At 40.2% G+C, this 24259-nt stretch overlaps 1 protein-coding gene across 5 annotated transcripts in view; it reads left to right on the top strand.

Annotated features, from left to right (window-relative positions):
* NEK11 (NIMA related kinase 11) overlaps positions 1 to 20931 on the top strand; it is a 314565-nt gene extending 293634 nt beyond the window's left edge. For all 5 annotated transcript variants that reach the window (XM_037844899.1, XM_037844909.1, XM_037844925.1 and 2 more), the window contains one exon: positions 20079 to 20931. In XM_037844899.1, coding sequence (XP_037700827.1) covers positions 20079 to 20262 — 184 coding nt within the window. In that variant the 3' untranslated portion in view covers positions 20263 to 20931. The remainder of the gene's footprint in view (positions 1 to 20078) is intronic.
* Positions 20932 to 24259: the final 3328 nt, after the last annotated feature.

Raw genomic sequence — 24259 nt, 5'->3', positions numbered from 1 at the left:
TAAAAGAACATATTTGTACATTTTATCACAATTGTTGAATACTCTAGATTTCACCAAGTTACACAGTCCCAGTCTTTATCTTTCCTCCTTTCTTGTGGTGTCTCACATGCTCCCCACCTTCCTCTCTCAACCGTATTCATAGTTACCTTTGTTCAGTGTACTTACATTGTTGTGCTACCGTCTCCCCAAATTGTGTTCCAAACCACGCACTCCTGTCTTCTATCACCCTGTAGTGCTCCCTTTAGTATTTCCTGTAGGGTGGGTGTCTTGTTCACAAAGCCTCTCATTGTCTGTTTGTCAGAAAATATTTTGAGCTCTCCCTCGTATTTGAAGGACTGCTTTGCTGGATATAGGATTCTTGGTTGGCGGTTTTTCTCTTTCAGTATCTTAAATATATCACACCACTTCCTTCTTGCCTCCATGGTTTCTGCTGAGAGATCCGCACATAGACGTTGCTCATATTTTTTCATTCTTTTCTCCATCTGCTCCTTTGCGTGTAGGCTTTCAGGTGTTTTGTTCTCCAGTTCCTGAGTGTTTTCTTCTGCCTCTTGAGATCTGCTGTTGTATGTTTCCATTGTGTCTTTCGTCTCTTGTGTTGTGCCTTTCATTTCCATAGATTCTACTAGTAGGTTTTTTGAACTTTTGATTTCTGCCGTATACATGTCCAGTGCTTCCTTTACAGCCTCTATCTCTTTTGCAATATCTTCTCTAAACTTTTTGAATTAATTTAGCATTAGTTGTTTAAATTCCTGTATCTCTGTTGAAGTGTACGTTTGTTCCTTTGACTGGGCCATAACTTTGTTTTTCTTAGTGTAGGTTGTAATTTTCTGTTGTCTAGGCATGGTTTCCTTGGTTATCCAAATCAGGTTTTCCCAGACCAGAACAGGCTCAGGTCCCAGAGGGAAAAAATATTCATTATCTGGTATCCCTGCGGGTGCGTCTTAGAAAATTGCTCCACCCTGTGATGCCTCAGGTCACTGTGCTTTTCTGCCCAGCAGGTGAAGCCTGTTAGCCTATAATTTTTGACTGATGTGAGGAGGTATGGCCATGTTCCCCCAGGCTCTGGGGTCTGGTTCTGAATGGAAAGGGCCCCACCCCTTTCCTCTTAGAGAAGACAGACCCCCCAGGTGGAGGTCATTAGCATTTCAATGGTCTCTCTCTCTGCTTGTGCTGTCTCCACCCTTCTCCGCTTCACAGCCCTGGAAACTTAAAATGACTGGGGCTTTCTCCACTGAGAAGAAAAAGAAACAGATAGTCCCCTTCAGACCCAGTCCAGGGCGACCCTCTGGCTCTCCCAGGTCAGTCGTCACCCAAAGCCTCTGTCTGTTTTTTGGGGATGCATACCTGTAGTGAGCAGTTCACACTCGCTACTTAAAACCCCAGTTGGAGCTCAGCTGAGCTGTATTCGCTTGCTGGGAGAGAGCTTCTCTCTGGCACCACGAGGCTTTGCAGCTCGGGCTATGGGGGAGGGGGTCTCCCGACTTGGATCCGCAGGTTTTACTTACAGATTTTATACTGTGTTCTCGGGCATTCCTCCCAATTCAGGTTGGTGTACGATGAGTGGATGGTCTCGTTTGTCCCCCCGCAGTTATTCTGGATTATTTACTAGTTGTTTCTGGTTTTTTGTAGTTGTTCCAGGGGGACTACTTAGCTTCCACTCCTCTCTATGCCGCCATCTTGCCTCCAGCCTCTATTTTAAAATATTCACTTTTGTTTTAAGATTCTGAGGGGGGAATCATGATGCATTGCTCTGGTATGAAATAAAAGCCATCTGCCATAAATTTTTTAACCTAAATTTTGCTTTTCAAATTTCACTCTTTCCTAAGATAGACATCTTGTAGTGACTGGCTCATACGATGTGACCCTTATAAATGTATTGCCAAATTGGTTTACATAATTCACAAAGATTTTTAATGTAGTATCTTCAATTTTTATATTTTAATTGGTTATTAAAAGTCAATTTTTTCAACAAACATTTTAATTAAAGAGAAAACATTTGTTAACACTTACTGTTTGCCAAACTCCATTAAAGGTAGTAGGGACACCATTACGAATAAGATGTGGTTCCTACATTGCTACTCAAAGTGTGGCCCCAGGTTGGCATGGGAAAGTCACTTAAACACATAAGTACACTCTAATATGATTTGGCTATCAGAGATTCTGCCCAGAGTGCTGTGGGAACTCATAGATTTTTATACTTCACTTTAAATCTTCTTTTCATAAACTCCAACTAAAGAGTTATGTTAACTTGGTGGTAGCTCTATAGAGAGTAAATCTTATTTCTCACTCCTATCAGAGTTCAAGTATTAACTGCATTTTCCTAACAGCAACAAGGAAGTAGCAAAGAAACTTACCTGAGTTTGTGGTTTCAAGTTCTGGAACCATTTATAAATTTCTTTCATAGATTTGTAAGATGATAAGTCTCCTTCAAGGGCACATACATTCATCCTGAATCTATATGCAAACCTGGCCTAATACTGCAGTTCTCCCTGGCTTTTTAGAATAGGAAGATGGCTATCTAGCCTTGAAAAACATTTCCTTCAACTTTCAGAAAAAAAAAAAAAATCACCAAGGAAAAGAGACAACCCAGCTTCCAGAAATAGCACTTTCTACTGTCTTAATGTTTCTTAGGTCAAGAAATTCAAAACTGGAACATTCTAATTGGGTTGAATTATATGAAATTGCCAATATTTGCTTTTTTTTTTTAACCTGAAAAAAACGGCAATTTCATATGGTTTAATTCCTCCTGTTTCTTCCCAAGTGTATCTCAAGACTACCCATATATTAGACCTGATTAAAATTTTTTTTCACACTAAATGATTCCTGCAAAATGTGCCCCAAATACAAAGAGAAAAATTATTAACACAGGTTTAACGATTGACTGTCACTTCCTAGTCAGATCATCAGTAAGATAAATTTAGAATACAATAATGCCCAAATTGAAGGGAAAGGGATTTCCTGCTTGTCTAAGCAAGAGATTTCTAGCTAGTACAGAATTAGGAGTGAGAAGCAAATATGAGCAAGCAGACTCAGCAGACTACCACCAAACAAATTGCAATTCATAATCTCCAGCCCAAACAAGGCTATTGTCCACCTCTTGAGACAAACAGAATTGTATTTTGATAATTGCTGAGAGTGTGTCATGAATCAAAGATTATGATTAATGCAAATCTGTGCATCAGAGATACAGAAAGAAGGAGAGAGGGAGTACTGGGGAAGAGAGAGAGGGAAAGAGAGAGAAGAGGAAAGCTTCAGCTTGATATTGATGGTGGCCCCTTTCTATTCCCTTTATCAGTTTTAAACTCATATTGTAAAAAAGTAAATTTAGTAATTCAGTAACGAGTGCTGATATGGAAAACAGTGCTTCAGAGAGCTTGAAAAACTGGCCTGAGCCTATTAAGAGCATCAGAATTCTGTCAGAGCTAATTCATTAGCTTTAAATGCTTTCTAGTCTTGTTCCTCAGAGTATAGTCCATTGCACCAGCAAGTGCTTCTAACTGTTACTTGCATACAAATCGCTTGGGGATCCTGCTAAAATGTGGATCCTGATTTAGTAGGCCTGGGGTGGGGTCTGAGATTCTGTGCTTCTAACCAGCTCCCCCCTGACTTGCAGCTGCTGGCCTGGATTGCACTCTGAGTGGTGAGGTTTCAGTAGAGCATCTTTCTGGTGGCGTTGGTTCCTCCTTTCTGAAAGGTCAGTCTGAGCCAACAGGTCACACAGTGAGCACTGGAAGTCAAGAGGCCTGGGCTCCCCTTCAGGGGTTTTGGCCCCTCCTCATCCCAGTCTTCCCACCTGTAACATAGGGTTAAGAAACCCATCCTTAGAGTCCACTAAGGAGGACAGGATCTTAGACTTTCTGAGTTGGAGGAAACTTTGGAGATTATCTGATCTCACTGGCTCAGCTTCTGGCCTCCATCCCATCTTGTGCTTGAAAACCCATGCCAGAGATCCTGATGACAGAATTTGCAGCCATTCCATCCCATCAGCCTGGGAGAGCTTTGCAGGATAAGGCTTCTTGCAGATATTTTCAAATAAGCAGAAGTAGCTAAAAACCTCATTGCTCAAAATCCCTCGACAAACCTCTCCTTAATGAAGGATTTTCTCCTTTGGCTGCAGGAAGACGACGATTAAAAAACAAAAAACAACGGAGTTGCCAGGTGATAGACTTAAGCAGTGCCTGCTCATCCTGCCCTCTCCCCAGAGCAGGTGTGTTAGCACAGCTCAGTCTTGATTCATCCTGTTGAGAGCAGGTGTCAGCTTCAATTATTGTTTTCAAATTCATTTCAGTCCTTTAATGAAATTCATTGGAGAATGAGGTATTGATTCCCCATTCTCAGTTGTTTTTCCTTCACAGTCTCTGTCTCTCTCAAGCTCTCTTTGTTTCTCTTTGTCTCTCTGTCTATCCATATCTCCAATCTCTCTGTCTCTTGGTCTCTGTCTCTGTCCCCTTCTTCCCCCCACTCCCCTTCTCTTTCTCTGGAATGCATCACATTTCCGGTAAGTGTTCTGTGATAAACCCATCTGTACTCAGCAGAGGAAAGGTAAAAGAAGGTATTGTGTGAATTGTTCCAGAGACATTGTGATGAAAACCATCATTTTTTACTTATGGTGAGACATTTTAATTTGGACATAAAAATGACACAAATCAAACATAACTAAGCTTCAGAAGTTAGGACTAAGTGGGAGTGTTCTCATTTGATGAGTCTGCTCTTTTTCCCCTTTGTATATTGCTGTAGCATTGTTCTTAAAGTTCAACAGATCCTTTTCTTACTGAAAGTGTCTGGTCAGTATATTTCACACCATGTATGGGTTACTATATAATTTATGGTCCAAAGCAGGAGGCTTTGGAGAGTGGAATGGGGTGCCATTGGGAATGGTGCTCTTGCATCAGGTGTACCCTGGGACTATTTCAGGCAAACCAAGACACAGGGTCATTCTAATTGCAGGCAGGGTGTTACGTGCAATGCAGTGACAGTCTGGCATTAAGAGGTGAATCTCACCAAATTAAAGGCAGCTTTTTAAATTCACTCTTATCCAAGGAAACCCATAGCTTCCCCACTTTTAAGAACTCTTTCTGGTTCTGAGCAATTCATCCCAAAAATATTTATATTCTAATTTTTTTCCTTTGTGATTTCTTTTCATTTTCCTTTGCAAATCCAATTATTCTTGCGTTTGATTAGGAAATATTTTTTATCTTCTGATCTTTGTTTCCACTTCAGCAGAGCTGGGGTGAGATTGACTTTTGAAAAATGAAAAAGGTGGTTTAAATTAGTCACGGGAAACATAAGTTAGCAGGAAGAACTTCGTCAAGTGGGCCACATTTCATGGTGTATTGTTTAGTGGGCCTTAGAGAACAGAAAGAAAATCAATAGGATTTATTTTTCTGGTTCATGTGTATGTTCATGGTAGTAGATGCTCAGCATAGGGTCTGCCTAGTCTCTGTAGCTCAGTACTCACCATTGAACAAACCTCTTCCCCATTCTGAGCATTGGTTTCCTTGCCTGTAAAAGGAAAATGTTCGATTAGATGAGCTCCTTGGTTCCTGACAGGTCTTTTTTTAAAATTCTATAATTACTGCTTTTTAAAATCACCTGTCCCTCTCTGGATTGTTGTCTTATAAAATATCCATCTTGAAGCCATTATAAAGGATCAAAAATGAGTGATGGTAAATCAATCTGAAAATAATGACAATGTAGAACCTGTCTTTGAAAAGCTAAAAGCTTTCTATGCATGTTTATATTTTGTAATTTCTACAAGACATGTGCAAGAATGCTCACAGCAACTTTATTAGTAAAAGGGGAGAGAGGAGGTATAGCAGCAACATGAAATGCATTTCAGCAGTAGAGTGAGGACATAAATAGTGATGGAATGCCACACAGAGAAAAAAATTGAGCTTCAGAATCAATGGGGATGAATATCAACAACGTTGAGCAGGAAAAAGCAAGAAAACAATTAAGTATGATATACTTACTTAAAGTGTAAAAATGCAAAACAGTACTACTTATTTCTGAAGGACATATACAGTAAAAGTATTTTTAAAATGCATGATGATGATAAACACCAGATTCTGGATAGTGGTGACCTCCACAGGAGGATATGAGTTGGGATAGGACTCAAGGAGCTTCAACTGTATTTGCTAATGCTTGATTTCTCAAACTGGGAGCTAGATAGGTGAGTATTCATTGTATTGTACTTTATACCTTTCTTGTATGTCTTAAAATATTTTATGACATCCTCATGATAAAGTTGGGAGGGTCATGAAAAGACATTGATATATATAATGGTTTGGAGCTTTATTACCCCAGAAAAACATATTCTTAAACTTAATCCATTCCTGTGGGTGTGAACCCATTACAAGTAGGATTTTTTGATGCGGTTACTTCAGTTAAGGTGTGGCCCACCTCAATCAGGATGAGTCTTAATCCTATTACTGGAGTCCTTTATAAGCAGAATGAAACTCAGACAGAAAGTGAGAAAGCCACTGGAAGCAAGAAGATGAAATTCAACGGAACCAGGAAGAGAACAGAGAAGCCAGGAGAGGCCGCCATGTGCATTGCCATGTGACAGAGGTGCCAAGAGCCAAGGACCAAGGATCGCAGGCAGCCAGCCCTAGGACTCCAGTCAGAAAGAAAGCTTTGCCTTGATGACACCTTAATTTGGACTTTCTTTAGCCTCAAAACTGTGAACTACTAAGTTCCCATTGTTTAAGCCAACCCATTGCATGGTATTTTGCTTAAGCAACAAAGGAAACTAAAACAATATATATGTTTGCAAAGATTAGAAACAGAAGTACAGCAAGACGCCATAGCATTTTAGTAGTAAAGGCTAAAATGGGTTTAAAATCTTCTTGGAACCTGTCAGACAATTTACAATTCACTAACAAAAAACTTCCAGGTGTACGCATTGCCAAAAGAACTACTGGTCAGATACCAGTACCTTAAAATGCAGCTACTATGTATGTAATTACCATTGTTATATACTTATAATTTATACTATTTTGAGAAAGGTTAAGGAAAATACATGGATAATTAGATATAAGATTGAGATTTGATGCCATATTGATAAATGAGCAGTTTCCTCCTGCAAATAAGTACCCGACTCAGCTCTGAGGTGTTCCAGGTGACCGAGACAAGAGGAAACCCTATGAGTTACAGAAACCAGCTTGGTAGTTGAATTAATCATAGATATCTTTATGTAGGACACTGAGGCATTTGGAATGGTACTTCTGTTGATTTGCTCTTAGTGGCATCTCACTATTCATCCATGTCACATAGCAGCCAGAGAGATCTTGTTCTAATAGAACTCAGTAGGCCCCACCACCAGTCTTCTTTTCTTCTTTGAACAAACGGAGCTTATAGGGTCTGGGCATTTCCTCTTCCCTTGGTTGGGAATGCTTTTCTCCCAGATCCTGCCATAGTTGACTTGTATTTATCATTCAAGTCTCCATTCAAATGTCACCCTCACCTCCACCCCTCAGAGAGGCCTTTCTTCTTAACATTAGCAAAAAATAGCCTGCCCTCTTCCAATACCATCCTTGAACAGGGGCAAGGGGGTCCTCTGGGCTCCGTGCTATAGAGGGTGCCACTTTGGTTATCCTCCAGCCACAACCCTCCCCATGGAACAAACTGTCCATGGGGACAAAGGGACTTGCATACCCAGAGCTTGTGTGTCCCCATCTAGACCATGACCTATTTACTTGAGACCCTGCAATTCTCTGTCTAAATGGCTTCAAGGCCATTGCTGGGGTCTGTGGGACTCTGCCTCACGTCTTTCCTCCCATGGGTGGTCTGTGAAGTCAGTTTCCATACCTGTGAGTCTGAGAGGTGGCCACGGGTTGGCTGTTTGTGGGAGCTATGGATGGATCTTGGATGTGTGAGCTAGGGTGTCACCTGTGAGCAAGAAATCCCTCACAGTGGGAGATGGAGCCAGGCTGGGATGAAAAGTGGGTGCACCAAGAGAGGGGGACCCAGGGGTAGGGGGCCAGCTTGCCCAGCCCAGCTACATGCTGATGCAGGGCTCTGAGAAGTCCAAGAATCCTGAATTCAAACCTTGCCTTCCAGATCTTTATAAACTTTATTCATCAAGATAAGACGACAGATCGTATTTTATTTAACAGTTTGTTAGCTTGATTCATAACTTCTAATCATTGAGACATATGTGGACCTTCATCTGTACTCTTTTGCCTTGTCTCACCGATGTTTGCTGCAGGCCAGCTTAGTGTGCAGTCAGGTGAGTCACAAAGATGGGGGAGCTGGTTTAAACTACAGGGCCTGGTGTCAAAAGGGGGGAGGGTCTATGCCCTATCCCCTAAAATCATCTTTACTGTACCCATCCTTGCTGAGAGTCTGAACCCTCTTCTCAGCAGCCCTGTTCTCTACTACCTCCCATTTCCCTGCTTTATTTTCTTTGTATCATTGATCAAAATCTGAAATTACCTTCATTTGTTTACTTGTTTAATATCTGTCTTCTTCCCTAAACTAAAATATAAGTTCTGTGAGGTCTGAGGCTTTGGCTGTCTGGTTTTTGGCAACATCCCCAGCACTTGACATGTACTAAGTGCTCATTAAAACTTTGCTGAATGAATGACTTAGGTGCTTTTTTATGCCAGGACTGTGTGGGGTGCAAAGATGACTAAGAAAGGGTCCCTGCCCCCAAGGAGCTCCAAGCCTAGTGAGAAAGCAGACCAGGAAACAAACAAAAATTCCTTTGCTTTTAGTTTAATATGTCTCAGGTGGTTAATTAATCCAGAAACAAAAAATATATATATACAGGTAGCCATCTGGGGGGAACATCTACTGAGCAGAGAATCTGCAATGCAAATGCACTCAGGGAAAGGGAAAGATATGTGTCTGCTAGTTTTTCTAAAGGGTTATGGATAAGGGAGCTTTTAAACTTGATGATCCACCCTTTTTTCTCCCTCTCCATGAAGAGAAACTGCTTATTGTTTTTTCTAGGAGGGGGGAGCTTGTTAAACATTTTCTGCTGTGAAGCTAAAATACTGCTTGGAACAGGAGGCTAAAATTCCTCAGCTGCTGTTCTCCACCTTATTTAACTCACACGGCAGACGGTGGCATCTGTTGAACACTGCCTTGGCTGTGACTCTCTCCACGGGTCTGAGGGTCTCCGGAGTCATCGTTCCCACCCAAGGCCTCAGCACACGGTGGGACAGCCAAGGCTCTCAGCACACGGTGAGCATGCTCCTTCAGGTTACTCACCAGATGGTCTGGGCATGGAAAGCATGAAAGAAGATGGACAAGAACACAGTTCCTTTTACATAGATTTTTTTTTTAAATAAGGCTTGTTTCTTCCCACTCAGAAAAAGTAGGACATTTTTATCCAGAGATGGTTGTACAGACCACATAAAGCCAATCCATTTGAAATTAGGGATGAAAAATATCAAAATACTTAAAGCTACACTTAATTGTAGCTTTATCTCAGAAAACAACTAAAAATCATTAAAATGATCTTATAGTTTACAAAATTTGGTTATACTTTCACTATGGGCTTTTCCTTAGAACAAAAACTAGGGATGCATACAATTTTAAAATAAGATTGTATGACATCACTGTATTTCCTTCTTATTTGACTTTCAAGGCATCTGCTCATTCATCCATCAGGCATTTACTGTGACTTATGATGTGCCAGGCACTGTTCTAGGCAGCGAGATCAGTGAAAAAACAGATGAAAATACTCCCTGCCCTCATGAACTTTATACTCTAGTGGGATGACTGACAAATCATAAAATATTAAGAAAAAAGCAAAGTATGCAGGAAAGTAACAAGAGTTAAGGAGAAAATGCAAAAGCAGAGAAGGTGGAAAGGCAGTGCGAAACGGAGGTAAAGAGGGTGGTCAGGGTAGGTTTCTCTGCGATGATGTGAGGGCAAAGTCCTGAGGGAGGTTTGGGAGTGGAACACATGGCCATGGTGGGAAGAGCATTCCAGAGGGAACAGCAAGTGCAGAGGCCCTGGGGTGGGAGATGCCAGATGTGTTCAAGGAGAGCAAAGGGGTTGGAATGGAGTGAGAGAGGGGAGAGAGGTAGGAGCTGCATTTGGAGACGAATAGTGGGACAGATTATTTAGGATATAGTGGACCATGACAAAGACCTTGGCTTCACTCTGAGTGAAATGGGAACCCAAAGAAGCAGAGGAGTGATGGCATCCGATTCATTCTCGCTGCTGAGTTGCCAAGAGACATGATAGCTTGAGATAGAAATGCTGAAAAGTGTACTGAGAGTGGAACTGATAGGATTTGCTAACTGATCTGAGTATGAGGGAAAGAGAGGAATCAAGGATGACTCCAGGGCTTTTGGCCTGAGCAACTAGAAGGCAAGAGCTGATATTAACAGAAATGGGGAAGGCTGCAGCTTTTAGGCTATTTGGAAGGAAAAATCTGAGATTTGCTTTTCAACATGAAAACCATAAGATGCCTATTGGACATCCAAGTGGATAAGCCAAGTGGGCAGTTGGATATATGAGTCTGGAATTCTGGTGAAAGAGGTCCACAGAACATATTTGGGAATCATCAGTTTATGAGTGGCATTTAAAGCCATGAGACTGGATGAGCCCCCATGGGAGTGAAGAGGTGTAGGGACTGAGCCTTGGGAACACCAACATTAAGAAATCAGGGAGCTATGGAAGATCAAGCATAGTATAATCATAGACAGGGTCACTTTTAGAAAATATTGGAGGACCTTATTAATTTTCTCAAGGGTCTCCCAGTCCTCTAAAATTTAAATTATTCTATTTGAAGCACCACCCCATTGTGACCATAGTTGATTCTTCTGTTCTTTAACAATTAACTGAGTTAACACTCAAATCCTTACTTATTAATGACAGCACACGATTCCAACATGACTTTCATCATTAAGTGAAATCCTGCATCTTTTGCAAGGTCTGCAATGTTATTTTAACGAAGTCCATTTTCATTGCATTTGAACTCTGTATTCAGCTGTTCACAGAACCCACAACAGAACTCTCAGTGTGATGGACAGAAGTAGAGGCTAGTGTTCAGTAAGGAGCCAGGTTTAAGGGTGGAATGATTTAATATATAACCATCTTATTAGTAAATATTTTCATATTCTGATGCCCTGAAAAATTTTGTAAATTTGGGGACTGGGGCAATGAATATTAGATAAATTTGGGGACTGGGACAATGAATAGTCAATAATGAATAATTAGATAATAATATTAGATAATTGTCTCCTATATATGCATTAAACCATTAGCAACCCCTCCAGACAAATTGTGATGGAGGACTCATATGTTAGAGTTGAGGTTAGAAATCATTCTAGAAGCTAACAGCTTCACTTCATAAAGGGGGACAGTGACTGGCCTGGAGAGGAGAGTACTGGTCACCCAGCTACCTAGTAGCAAAGCCTGAACAAGAACCAGTCTCTTGACTCCTCATCTTGGGCCAATTTAACATCTGTGCCTTGGCTTCCTCAATTGTAAAATAGTGGTGATATTTCAAACATCATATGATTGTGTAAATAATGAATAAGAAAATAGATATAACATGCTTAGCATAAAAGTTAAAAAAAAAATTGACAATACAAGTCCTGGTGAGGATCCAGAGCAACTGGATTCTCATCACTGCTGGTGGGGATGCAAAATGGAACAGCCACTTTGGAAAGAGTTGGATGGTTTCTTATAAAGTTAAATGTACACTTAACATATGACCCAGCAGTCCCACTCCTAGGTATTCATCCAAGCTAAGTGAAGACATATGTCTGCACAAAAACTTGTACATGAATATTCTTAGCAACTTTATTAGTAATCTTCTAAAACTGTAAACAACCCAAATGTTGGTCAACTGTGATAAACTCATACACCTATACCATGGAATACTATTCAGCAATTAAAAGGGACAAACTATTGATGCACAGAACAACATGGGGTGACTTGCTAAAGCATTATGCTAAGTAAAAGAAGCCGGTCACAGAAAGCTACATTCTGAATTATTCTATTTATATGAAATTCTAGAAAAGACTTATAGAGACATAAACATATCAGCGGTCACCAAGAGGTGGCGGAAGGAGTTGGCCACAAAAAGGCACAAGGGAATTTTGGAGGGTTATGAAAATGTTCTTTGTCTTGATTGTGGGGTGGTTACATGACTGTCAAACTTCTAGAATTGTACACTCAAAAGGGTAAATTTTACTGTATGTAAAATTCATATGAAAAATAGAAAAGGGCATTCCACAAAATCAAAACAAAACAAAAAGCCTGGTATTGTCCCTCGTAATTAGTAGACCCTCAAAAAATGGGTTTCCTGCCCTTCTCCCTATTTCCCCCAAGTGATAATTACTCATATGACTGGAAGCTCTTAAAAAGACTTTTCTTCTTTGGATGCTATGGAAAAGACTGAAATTCACGACTCATGAAGAGTCTAGTTTTCTACTGATTTTTGAATCGTTTTTAAAATTTGTTCTTTCAACAAATATTTATTGATCACCTGTAAGCAAAGAATGTCCTCCTGCATTCTCACTTATAAAAGGTCTGAGCATTTGGAGCTGGAGGAAGCCTCAGAGATCATTTAATCTGAATTGCAGATGAAGTAACTGAGGCCCTAAAAAGTGGAAGTCACTCCCCACAACACCCAGCAAGTCTGTGGTAAAACCACAGCTAGCACTTAGAGTTTCTCACAGAGCTTCAGTCCTCCACATGATCACCTCTGCAGCCCCTGAACCTTTTTTAAGTAGCTAACAGCTGCTTTGAGAAGCAAACCCTCCAGCTTCTATGAACGTGCCCTTCGATGGTAGAATTTCAAACATGGTAGATAGTGGCGAGGAAATATTTGGGGCAGGGCATTCTTTCCTGAGCCTCTGGAAACTTATTTCACAAGCTGCTTCCTTTCCTTAAGAAGAAACCCTTATTTCTTACAGTATAACATGAACAGAGCTGTGTGGGGAGAATCACAAATTAGACACCTAAAAACAGCAAGATACTTCTACTGTTATCACCAGGGCATTTTTTGGACCAAGAGAAGGGAGAACCTTCTTGAACTTGTATAGGGGGAGCTCTCCAATAATGCCCCGAATAATGGAAGCTTCTGCTCCTGAAATCATCTTTCAAGCTAATGTCTAAGTATAGGGATTGCCAGAAGGCAGGAGATGGTAACTCTCGTGGGCATGGGCAACACAAACTGAAGGTCGGTCTACAAAAGAACTGGCTTCTAACCTTTAAACATGTCAAGGTCACTGAAAGTAACTAAAGAGACAAGTAAATGCAATGTATGATTATTCTGACCTGGATCCTTTTGTTATAAGGGATGTTATTGGACAGTTGGGGAAACTTGAATGGATCAGAGGATTATATGACAGGATGTATCAATGTTAATTTCCTGATTTTGAAGGCTGTTATGTGGTTATGTAGGAGAATGTCTTTAATTGTAGCAAATATACACGAAGTATAGGCAGGGGTGGGGTGGGGGGAGGGTTAGTGCATCAGGTCAGCAACTTATAAGGCTCAAGGGGAAAAAGTTAATTGTATCTTTTCTGTAAGAGTGAGATTATTTCAAAATTAAAATACTTTAAGTTAGGACACTTTGTAATGATATCGTTAGAGAAATAACTAAGCAAATATGGCCCTCTTCTTTAGAGTCCCTAAGAGATGCAGATAAATTCTTACAGGGCATACAGGAACCATTCAGTAATTGATGGGAAAATAAATAGATGTGATTTTAAAAATATATATTATTTGCAAGTGATCTCAAGCACAGGAAGAGGTAAGTAAAAGAATTTGGAAGACGAGAGATTGAGTTTGGAGGAAATGGGCAGGGGAGAGAAGAAGAGCTCCCTTGCAGTTTAATGGAGTTTTCCAGCTGGGGAGTCAACCAAACACATATTCGGCATATGCCCCGGGTAGTCTGAGCTTTGGGACCATGCAGAGCCTCCCTCCAAGTCTCCTGTGTCTGGAGACCACTAGTCTGGGGAGGTAGGGAAGATGATCTGACCCAAAGAGACTAGCCTGAGTCCTGAGATTTGGATTCCAGTCCCCAATTTGACCTCAACTGCCCATGTGATCTTGGGCTAGTCACTTAACTGTAAATGAAGCATTTGGACTAAGATGGTATTTAGGACTCCTTAAAAAACTTAAAAGGATTTTGATTCTTGAAGAAGATGATAAATTTGAGAAAGGAAATGATCACAGGAAGAAATGGATGGAAAAGAATGAAAATATAAGTTCTTTTCATTTTAAAGTGTAAGTTCTTTTTATTTGATATACCCACCTAGCTAAAGGAATAGTTTTCTCTCTCTCCCCATTTCTTTCCTACCCCTCTTCCCTCCTTACCTCGCTGTTGGTTCACTCTTTGAAAAGAAGAAACTTAGAACCCCTTCTTTAATTTGAACAGCAAGAGAACAATGCCCTTCCTTCTCAAATCTTAGATAACAGCAAGAAAGTCCCCTTAAATAGAATTTTCTACTTTATAAATCCCAAAATACTTGAATGCATCATTGCAGAAATATTACAGCATATTTTCCAAGTGTCAGAATAAATTTACACTGCAATATTACAGTGCTGGAGCACCTATCACTTTTCTGTCAGCCAAAAATGAGATTCTTTATGGCATAGCTGATTTATTCTTTGACCCATCATTTATTTAGAATATGTTTTTAGGTTTACAAACATGTTAAAATTTTTAATCCATATTTTTGTTACAGATTTCTAACAATTGTACTGTGGCCAGACAACTAGATTTTGTATGAAACCAATCATTCAAAATGTGTTGCAACTTAAATTGTGTGCAATGTATGGTCAGTTCTTGTAAATGTTACATGAAAGCCTGGGAGGAATGTGTGTTCTCTAATTGTCAGGGAGGGTTCTATATAGGTGTATTATGTTCAGTTTATTAAATAAGTTATTCAGGTCTCCTATATCATTTCTAAATTTTTTTAATGCTTCACTCTTGATTTCAATACACTGAGCAAAGTGTATTAAAATCCTTCATTATGAGGATATATCTGACAATTTCTCCCTGTAATGCTTTATGTATTTTGCATCTATTTTATTGGCTGCATCCTAGTTTAGAATTTTTATTTCTTCGTGATGAATTGAATGATTTTCATTATGTAGTAACTTTCTTTATAATGCTTTTATTAAAAGCCTAATAATGCTTTTTCCTCACTTAAAGTCTACTTGTCTCATATTAATATGGCTACTGAGATTTCATTTGGTTATTATTTGCCTGATATATCTTTTTTAATTCTTTTATGGTAAACCTTTCTCTGCCCTTATGTTTTAGGTGTGTCTCATAAACAATACCTAGCTGGATTTTGGTTTTTACTATGATTGTGAACAAGGAAGGGTGTTTAGGCTCCAAAAAATTATCCATTTCAGGAATGGTTGGCTTTAACACTCAAGACTCTGCTGCCCAGGGTGGACAGAGCAGAAGGGATGCACTGTTTACAGACAGGGGCCTGAAAGTCAACATGTCCCATCTGAGGGAGCCACATGTCACCCAACCACCCACTGGTGCAGCCGCCTGCTTCTGTAGAGAGAGCTATTCCACTTTTGCCCAACAGGTTCAAAGACAGCCATTTGAAATATCAGACAAGGACAGAAAGGGTATAAAACTCATCCTTAATAAAGATTCCCAATCCTTGTTAGCATCAAATGATCGCTGAAACAGCAGTAACAAAGGGAAAATACTTGACACCATTATATTCCTGCAGTGATTCATACATATTTGATGTGAGGGATTTCTTATATTCTATAAAATTATTTTCAGGATTTCCTTAAACTATGTCTGAAAAATGTTTTCTTAATATTTTCTGATAAACTAGGTTTTCATGATTATTCCTACAAAATTATTTTTTTAACTGGCCCCTTTGTGTTATAATTTTTTTTTTTTTTTTACAGACTCATGTGGAGAAGAGAAACATATTTAAAATAGTGTCTTAATCAGGGGTAGAACTATAAAATTGCTTGAGGCTTCCAGTTAAACTGAAATAGGGTTGCTGTGCAATTCCCCATTGGGAAATGAACAATAATGTGTGTGATGGTACAACAATAACTCTCAGGTACCTGGTCAGTGGCAGGTACTCTGTGAAAGATGTATATATGAAGTATTATATTATATATTTTATATATTATAATACATTATATGCTATTATACTGTACTATACTATACTGTATTATAATCACAGATAGTTTGAGGAGTACTACAAGTCTTATTAATAAGTAGGAATTCATATGAGAGAAAAAGCAAGAAATTGAGAATGACTTGGCTTGCCAAATTGGGTGGATAATGATCCCATTTGCTAATTTAGGAAATGCTGTGAAACCAGCAGATATTTTTTGGAGGGGGGAGGTGATAACTAAGAGTTCTTTTTTGGCCATACTGAGGTTAAGTGAACTACTCATTAGATCTACAAATGAAGATATCAAGTGGCAGTTGGTATATAGTCTGGCGTTCTAAGGACCGGGTGGAGATATATCATATGGATGGTAATTAAAGACCTTGGACTAGGTGGGATCACCAAGGCAGAGAGTGAAGATAGAGGAAGAAAGGGGGTCTAGGACTGAACCCTGGAGTATTCCTAACTGTAAAAGCTAAAGTGAGAAGGAAGAGGAGTCAGTAGAGGAAGCTACAAAGTAGCAGCCTGTGTGAAAGGAAAAAATCCTGGAGAAGGATGTACCACCAAAGGAAACAGAAGGAAGGAAGGGTTTTAAAGAGGGAGCAGCCAACTATGTTGAATGCTACTGAGATGTCAAGTAAGATATGTACAAAGAAGTGACCTGAAGAATTGGCCATATGGAGGTCATTGGCACCATTGCAAATGTAGTTTCAGGGAAGAAGTAAGGACCAAGGACCAAGAGAAGTAAATTGAGATAGTGTGCAGTGAAAAAAAGAGAAAAACAACTATACATAACTGTTTCAAGAAGTTTTGCTAGCAATGGAGATCAAAGTGATGGATTAGGAAGAGGATGAGCTAGGGGATGTGGAGATCATGAAAGGTTACACTAGAGTTTGCATTTCTCCTGACAGGAATGATCCAGTAGAGGAAGAGACAGGAATTAATAAGGGAAAGAAAAAGGATAACTAGAGGAGGGACAGTCATTAAGATGGCGACACAGGCCAGGATCCAGGAACACTCATGGAGAGTTTGGTCTTTTTGGGAGCAGGACCCCTCTGCTACAGGAGAGAAGGCCAAGTATGTAGCCACTGATGCAGGTAGGTGTTTCTGTTTTCTCAATGAGATATTAGACAAACTGAGAATAAGGGTGGGGGCTTAGAAAGTTTGAGAATAAAGAAGAAGGTGTGAAATTGTCATTTTAAGCTGTGGAACATAAGCATACCAGGGAAATATAGTAGGAGCACAGGGCAGTGTCGAACATCTAACTGAATTGTCATCAATTTAAATGAGACCTGCTGGCATAATTGGATGTTTTCTTCCAGAATGTTTTTTGTTTGGGTAGTTAGATGTCTGGGTCTAACACTAGGACTTTAGAGGAGGAGGATGACAGAGGGAGAGACAGGTGAGGGGGTTAAAGGTGTTTGCAAGATAGTATTTATAATGATGGACCATGAAATTTAACTGGGGGAAGGTGGGAAGTGAGTACATGAGGACACAAAGGGAATGGCTATTATTATGGTGGTAGGTCAAACCACTGAACGTGGAAGAGTAGCCGGAGTCAGGATGGTGGAGGGGTATAAAGAGATGGTTAGAGAGTAGAATGATTGAAATCAATTTCAGAGGTTCTATAGTGACTGATGATATGAGGTCAAGGGTGTGATCATGAAACTGGACAACTAAGGTAGAGGAAATGATCTCTGGATATAAGACAGTCAAAAACCAGAGAGGCCAAGAGTACTGAAGTCACCAGAAGGATGACAGGAGTAGGAGGTGGAAGGAAAAAACTGGGCCAGTTGCTGAAATCCTCCATGATCTAAGGAAGCAACCAGAGTTTGATAAATGTCGGCAAAAGGAAGGCTTGGATTTCTGGGGGTGACTGTGGTTACCTGGGATGTGAAGCATGTTGGGATCAGTCCTGACATTCTCTTAGAAGATAAACCGATTCCAGCTGGGTGATGTGGGGCCCTACAGGTGCCAGTTTCTCCAGCACTTGGAGTTCCAAAACCTGAGTTTGAGTTCAAACTCCAGTACCCATTAGCTGTGTGCATTTATGAAAGTCAACAGGAACCTAATTATGCTCACCTGTAAAATGGAGATTAAAAAATGCTATGAATTGCCTAGTTCTCAAAAATCATTTGAGATAATGAATGCAAAAGCACTTTGCAAGCTCTAAAGTGCTATAAAAATCTTAGTTAAAATTTAAAATTTGTATATGTTGTAATTACTAACCTTTAAACTAGAGCAAGATGATTACTTATTCTTTTTATCGGCCACAATATCTAACCTTGTTCCTTGTATTCTTAGCGATTACAAAGTTGACTTGTACTGTACAATAAAAGCTTATAAAATGAATGAAAGGGTCTCTGATTAATGTCTTCAATATTACTGTCAACATTACCATCATTACTATTTAGTATTAATGCTTTAAACATTCTGAAAAAACCCTGATTTTTCATTTCACCAAATCCATTGAAATGCAGACAAAAGAAATATTTCTTCAAGGTTAGAGTCATAAAAATATTTATACATTTTGACCTAGTAATCCCATTCCCACAGATTTTGTTTCAATCTGGTATAATATGTACATAGGAAAAAATGCAGAAATTAAAGTGCATATATTATGAATTTTCACAAAGTGAACACACTCATGTAATTAGCCCCATTACTAGAAATTGGAGACCAGAAAATGTTCTCCTAAATGGAAAAAGCTATGTACCTAAAGACGGTCATACATGGGTATAGTGAAAAAAAGGAGAAAAAGCTAAATGTTCACCAGAATGATCAGGTAAATGTTGCCACACAAGCTCAATAGCATATTATGGAGCCATTAAAAATTACACTTTTGAAGAACTGCAGAACAAAATTCACATTCTCAAATGCCCTTGAGCCAGGCAGGTAGAAGAAATAAGAGAAGTATTAAATAAGGAGTGGGGAGGTGGGTATAGGACAATCAAAAAACGGGAAGTGGAGACTACAGGCCCTGTCTAAAGACATTCACATTAAAATGTTCTAAAGTAATGATAAATAAAACAAAAGAAAATAAAAGGTGCTGACCAAACAAATCATGTCATGGGCCAAGTTTTGCCCATAGGCTTTTAGTTTGTGACCCTTGCTGGAAATGAAGGAAAATATTCCAAGGAGAAATAAACATAATCCAATACCGGGTGTGGCAATGTGATGATAACAATGCAAAGATTATGTCCACCTTTAGACAAGGGCTGGAGGTAAGTGCAGAAAAATGAATGCTGGCTCTGGTGGGAATGTGGCCAAATTATCTTACCCTGTCAAGCTCAGTTTCTTCATCAGTAAAATGGGGATTAAAAAAAAAAAAAAGCTTCCCTCATAAAACTGTTTTAAGGATTAAGTGCATAGAAAAGCTCCTGCTCCTGTTCCTCATTATTTTATTGTTATTAGCTACTTCTCTGATTTCATTTCTCACCATCTCCTTCCCCTTTGTTCTCCCAATTTTAGCCACACTGGCCTTGGTATCTCTCCAACACCTTTGAACCTTAGGGCCAAAATTAACTACCCCCGACCCTCCCTATGTTTGTTTCTCTTCAGGAGGGTGTCTGCTCAAATGACACCTCCTCAGAGAAGGATGTCTCTGTCCCCTCACACCTCTCTCTCTCTCTCTCTCATTTATCTTCACTGTTCTTAGCACCAACTGGCACTGTATGACATACATACATTTTTTTAATTTATTTATCTGTTTATTCTCTACCCTATAAGGTAAGCTCCATGATGTCAGGAATTTGCCTAACTTCTTACTGCCATATTCACAGTTCCTAGAAAGGTACCTGGCACGTAATAGACATTCAAGAAGTATTTCTTGAATATTGTTGAAGGTTTAGGAGGAGATATTGTGCCTTATTTTTTTCCTTCTTTTTCTAAATCCCATATTTACAATGTTATTTGTGTAATAAATGATGTAAAAATACATTTTCTTGCAGGCAAGCTCAATGTATAACTCTTCTTTACCTTTCCTAACTTGTTTGGCAGATCAGCCATACAGAAGCTGGGAGCAGAAGTATTTGAGGACGTCTACAATTACCTTAAGAGAGCAAGGCAGCAGAATGCCAGTGAAGCTGAGATCCGGGAGTCTCTAGAAAAATTGGTGCCTCGGGCCAGCGAATGTTTTGAGGTGGACCAGCTCCTCTACTTTGAGGAACAATTGCTGATCTGAAAAGGAGAAGGGTCCACATGCCAAAACCTTGCTAAGCAACTGTCAAAACCAGCAGAATTTCAAGTGGACAAATTGCTGTGAAACTCCACTGAACACACGAGCTGGACTCTACTATGGGAAATGGGAACTGGAGCTGCCATCGTTACTTTCAATTCGTTGCAGAAGTAAAGACTGCTTTAAAGAGCAGTAAACATGCCTGCCTGTATTTGGAGTGTTGGGCCATTAACTGTTGCTGGGTTTAGATCACGATATAGCCTTAGGGATGGACTTTGGCTTCCTGTAAAGCATTTCCCCATGTGTGCCCTCAGGGCTTCCAGCAGGGTTGGCCCACCCTGATGATGACATGGAAGAAGCTATGTACTTCTCACCATTTCCAGTTGGAGGGCAGAGCTCAGTGCTGACCACTTTGGGTCTTGATGAACTGTGACTATCCTGCTGATGAGGGTCTTTGGACACTGGTTTACAACACAATGAGCTCCTGCCAAGAGTCAGGCATGCCTGTCCCAGGTAACCTGCTTTGGGTCTGCTTTTGCCCTTCATGACTAACAAGCAAGTGGTGCGTATATACAAGGACCTGGTTTAAAAACTATTCCTTTGTGTGACTTATTCCCCTGACTCATCCATGTATCATTGAAGAGTTTTATTCATAATAAATATTTTTCCCCGGTTACAAAATGTTATCTTTTCCTTGTTGAATGTAACACACCTATCTAATGCTAATCATCACTCTTATACCTGCTAATATTTGGTTTATTATGTACCAGTTACTGTTCCAAGCTTTTTAAGGGCCTTACTTCATTCCATCTTTTCACCAACTCTGTGGGTAACTATTACTATTATCTCCATTTTACAGATGAGGATGCTAAGGTTAGGTAACCTGCTTACTCACACACCTGTGGAAAGCAGAGATGGGATTTCAACCTGTCACTCTGGTTCCAATGCCCTTACTCTCTTAACCACTATGCTTGTGGGATTTCAACCAAGGGGCTACATCAGCCTTGCCTGAGGAGCTTTTTAAAACAGATTTAAACATACCCCACTCTATCCCACTTCTTTATCTGGGGAGGGTTGAGGGGGTTCAGGACCAAAGTTACCAGGATGAATCTAATGGGTAGAAGCACCATTATTCACTAGCTTCCTCCTGCTGATTGAGGAAACTGAGGCAAACAGCAGCTGATTGTCTCACTGACCTGTTATGGGTGGTGTCATGCCCCTTGCACAATGCTCCTTTAGACCAGTGGTTCTCAAATTTGAGCATGCAACAGAATCACCTGGAGGGCTGATTCAAACAGATTGCTGGGTCCCACCACCACAGTTTCTGACTCAGTGGATCTGGGGTGGGGCCTGAGAGTTTGCATTTATAACAAGTTCCCAGGTGGTTCTGATACTACTGCTACTAGGAACACAGAGCCACTGTGCAAGACCCTTGGTTCTATTGCCCCCCTTCTCCTCTTCCCTTTCTTTGAAGTTTTGTCTACTCTAAATTGGACTTAACTCAACTCACCTACATCACTGAAGGGGCCATGAGGACTGGGAAGATGGTCCCAAAGACTTTAGATGTCTCACACTGAATACTCTAAAATCATAGTGACTAGAGGGAGAAAAGCTGAAGGGTGACTAAGAGAATTTGATGGATTCATTTTAAGGGCAAGGAAGCGTGGCCAAAGTGGTTCCAGGTCTCAGTCTACCCATGGTCTCACTCTCTCCTCAGCAACCATGGGGTACCCAAGTGAGTCCGTAACTTCTGCAGTGCTCAAGGGCTTGTGAATATCACTGTTCCTGCCCAGGCACTCAACTCCTGGTTTCTTCTTTACACTATGGAGAGGTGATGAGATTGGAGCCACGTCATTGCTCTCACAGCTAAGCGCCTGGGACAGGAAGGGTAGATCTCAAATATTGGCTCTAGGGGGTGTGGGATATAAGATTTTTCAGAATTCTGAACTTGAGTATATTTCCTAAGTCAAACTCCAGGGTCAGGAGCTGTTTTCATGACAGAATATTGAAAATCACGTTTGTCCCGGGAAACCCTGGATGGGTGGGGCCTGTGACCCCTGCGCTGCTGAGAGTGGGCGTAGATATTTCCATCATGTTAACAGGGAGGAGACCTCGCCCCCAGGAGGAGCGCCTCATGGCCCCCAACCACATTTCAGATGAGTGTGGAAGAGAGGGACCATGGTAGCAACCAAGTTAATAACAGTTGCTTAATTTCCTTGCTGACAGTTTTTATCACCTAAGAAGAATACTTGTGTGAGTTGCTGAGTCAGAAGAGAAATCGCTAGATTTTCAAATAGGCTCCACCATCTTGCACAAAAAGATAAACATGTCCAGGGAATAATACCCTGGATTTTAAAATGTGTTTCCAGGAAGACAGGTGGAGACTGAAAACACCTTACCCTCCTGGAATTTGTACTATACACATCAAGCTTAAAACAAAGGGCAGCTAGGAAGAAATACCATGGTGGACCACAGCTCATGCCTTGTAAAAGAGGCTCACTCACATTTACCTTCCATTTGATTTGCTGGGGGAAGCAAGTTTTAAGATGACTAGAAGAAAACTTTTTTATTACCATTGGTAAAATACTTTCTCCCTCATTCATACTCAATCTTAATTCTAGGAGACTCCAGTGTGGGTGTTGATAACTAGTCAAATTTGCAAGGCAGTGGGGGGAAACTGGCTGAGGAAGTTGCTTGTTATGAAAGTCATAGATGAGGGAATAAAGGGACCCTGCCAGTCTGCTGCTTTGTAAAATATGTATATATATATCTCAAAATGCCAATTGACCTTTCTGCTTCCTATTTATGTTGAGGAAATGCCACTGGCTATTTTGGGTGATGCAGAGATAGGCACACAAAAGAAAGTGATGGGATTTAATTATTTAATATCTTTGGGACTGAGGCTGGAGCAAAAGTGTTAGGTCTATTATAAAAGAGTCCAGCCATCAAAAGGGGGCTCAAAAAGATAAAGGAGGCTGACAAATTAAGCAGTAGCTCAGGGCATGGGACATAGGCCACATTCCTCTTTCAAAATGATGGGATCGCTCCCTAATGTGCCAGGAGGGAATGGGTCAGGCCACCAAGAAAAGAAAGGGGCAGAGAGGAAGCAAAGAGAAGAAGAGAATGTGTGTGGAAAGAAAAAGATGGGGGCTGGCAGTGGATATGCAGTCAAGAATGTTTTAAAATACTTCTGCCACAACCTGTGTAAGGAAAAAAAATTGAACTTGACATCAGAGGACTTCGATTCTAGACCTCCTCTTGCCATTTACTTTGTAGCTATAGCAAGTCATTTTCTCTGAGTTAGAGTTTCCTGCCCACGTCTGAAGATGACTGTAAAGAACAAATAAGAGAATGTAATAGGTTGAATCACATGAAAATGCCAATATGGTTCAACCTAATGTGTAGAAACGCTTCGAGTGCTGTAAAAATGCTCTAAGCTTTGGAGCAGGACTCATTAACGTCACTGTCAGGCTGCCTGATATTCCTTCATTGGAGATTCATCCCTGAAGATCTCCTCAGGCTTCCAAGAATCTACTATTACCATGCAAATGCAACCTCAAAAGATAAACACTTTTAGTCATTTTAGCTAGCACTTGTATAGAAATTAGCTGACAGCTAAGAGCTGAGAGCACCATGAAAAAGGCAGCTCTGACAAGGTGGGCAAGTGGGCTCTTAGGACTGCACAATGCCTCAACCCATTTCACATTTCATTAACCTGCCTGTGCAACCCCAAAATAAGCAGAGTCACCAGAACCCTTAGGAGGCGGTCTTCCCTAACTTCGGATCCAACAAAGTACATTATTTAAAATACTCATTGGGAATAGCACAGTTATTAAAATGTATTAACTGAATTTTTGATGCCAAGAAGAATATGTGTAAAGATTTATTTGTAGGTTTAGTTTGGGAGACAATCTTTCAACAACTAGAAAGATTTCTTCGATTCCAAGATATTGTGGAGTTTTTTGTTTGATTGTTTTGATAGGTTGAGTTTTTTGGTCCCAAT

The sequence above is a fragment of the Choloepus didactylus genome, chromosome 1, assembly GCF_015220235.1.
Source record: "Choloepus didactylus isolate mChoDid1 chromosome 1, mChoDid1.pri, whole genome shotgun sequence".
NCBI classification, from domain to species: domain Eukaryota; kingdom Metazoa; phylum Chordata; class Mammalia; order Pilosa; family Megalonychidae; genus Choloepus; species Choloepus didactylus.
This window is presented reverse-complemented; position numbering and strand designations above follow the sequence as displayed.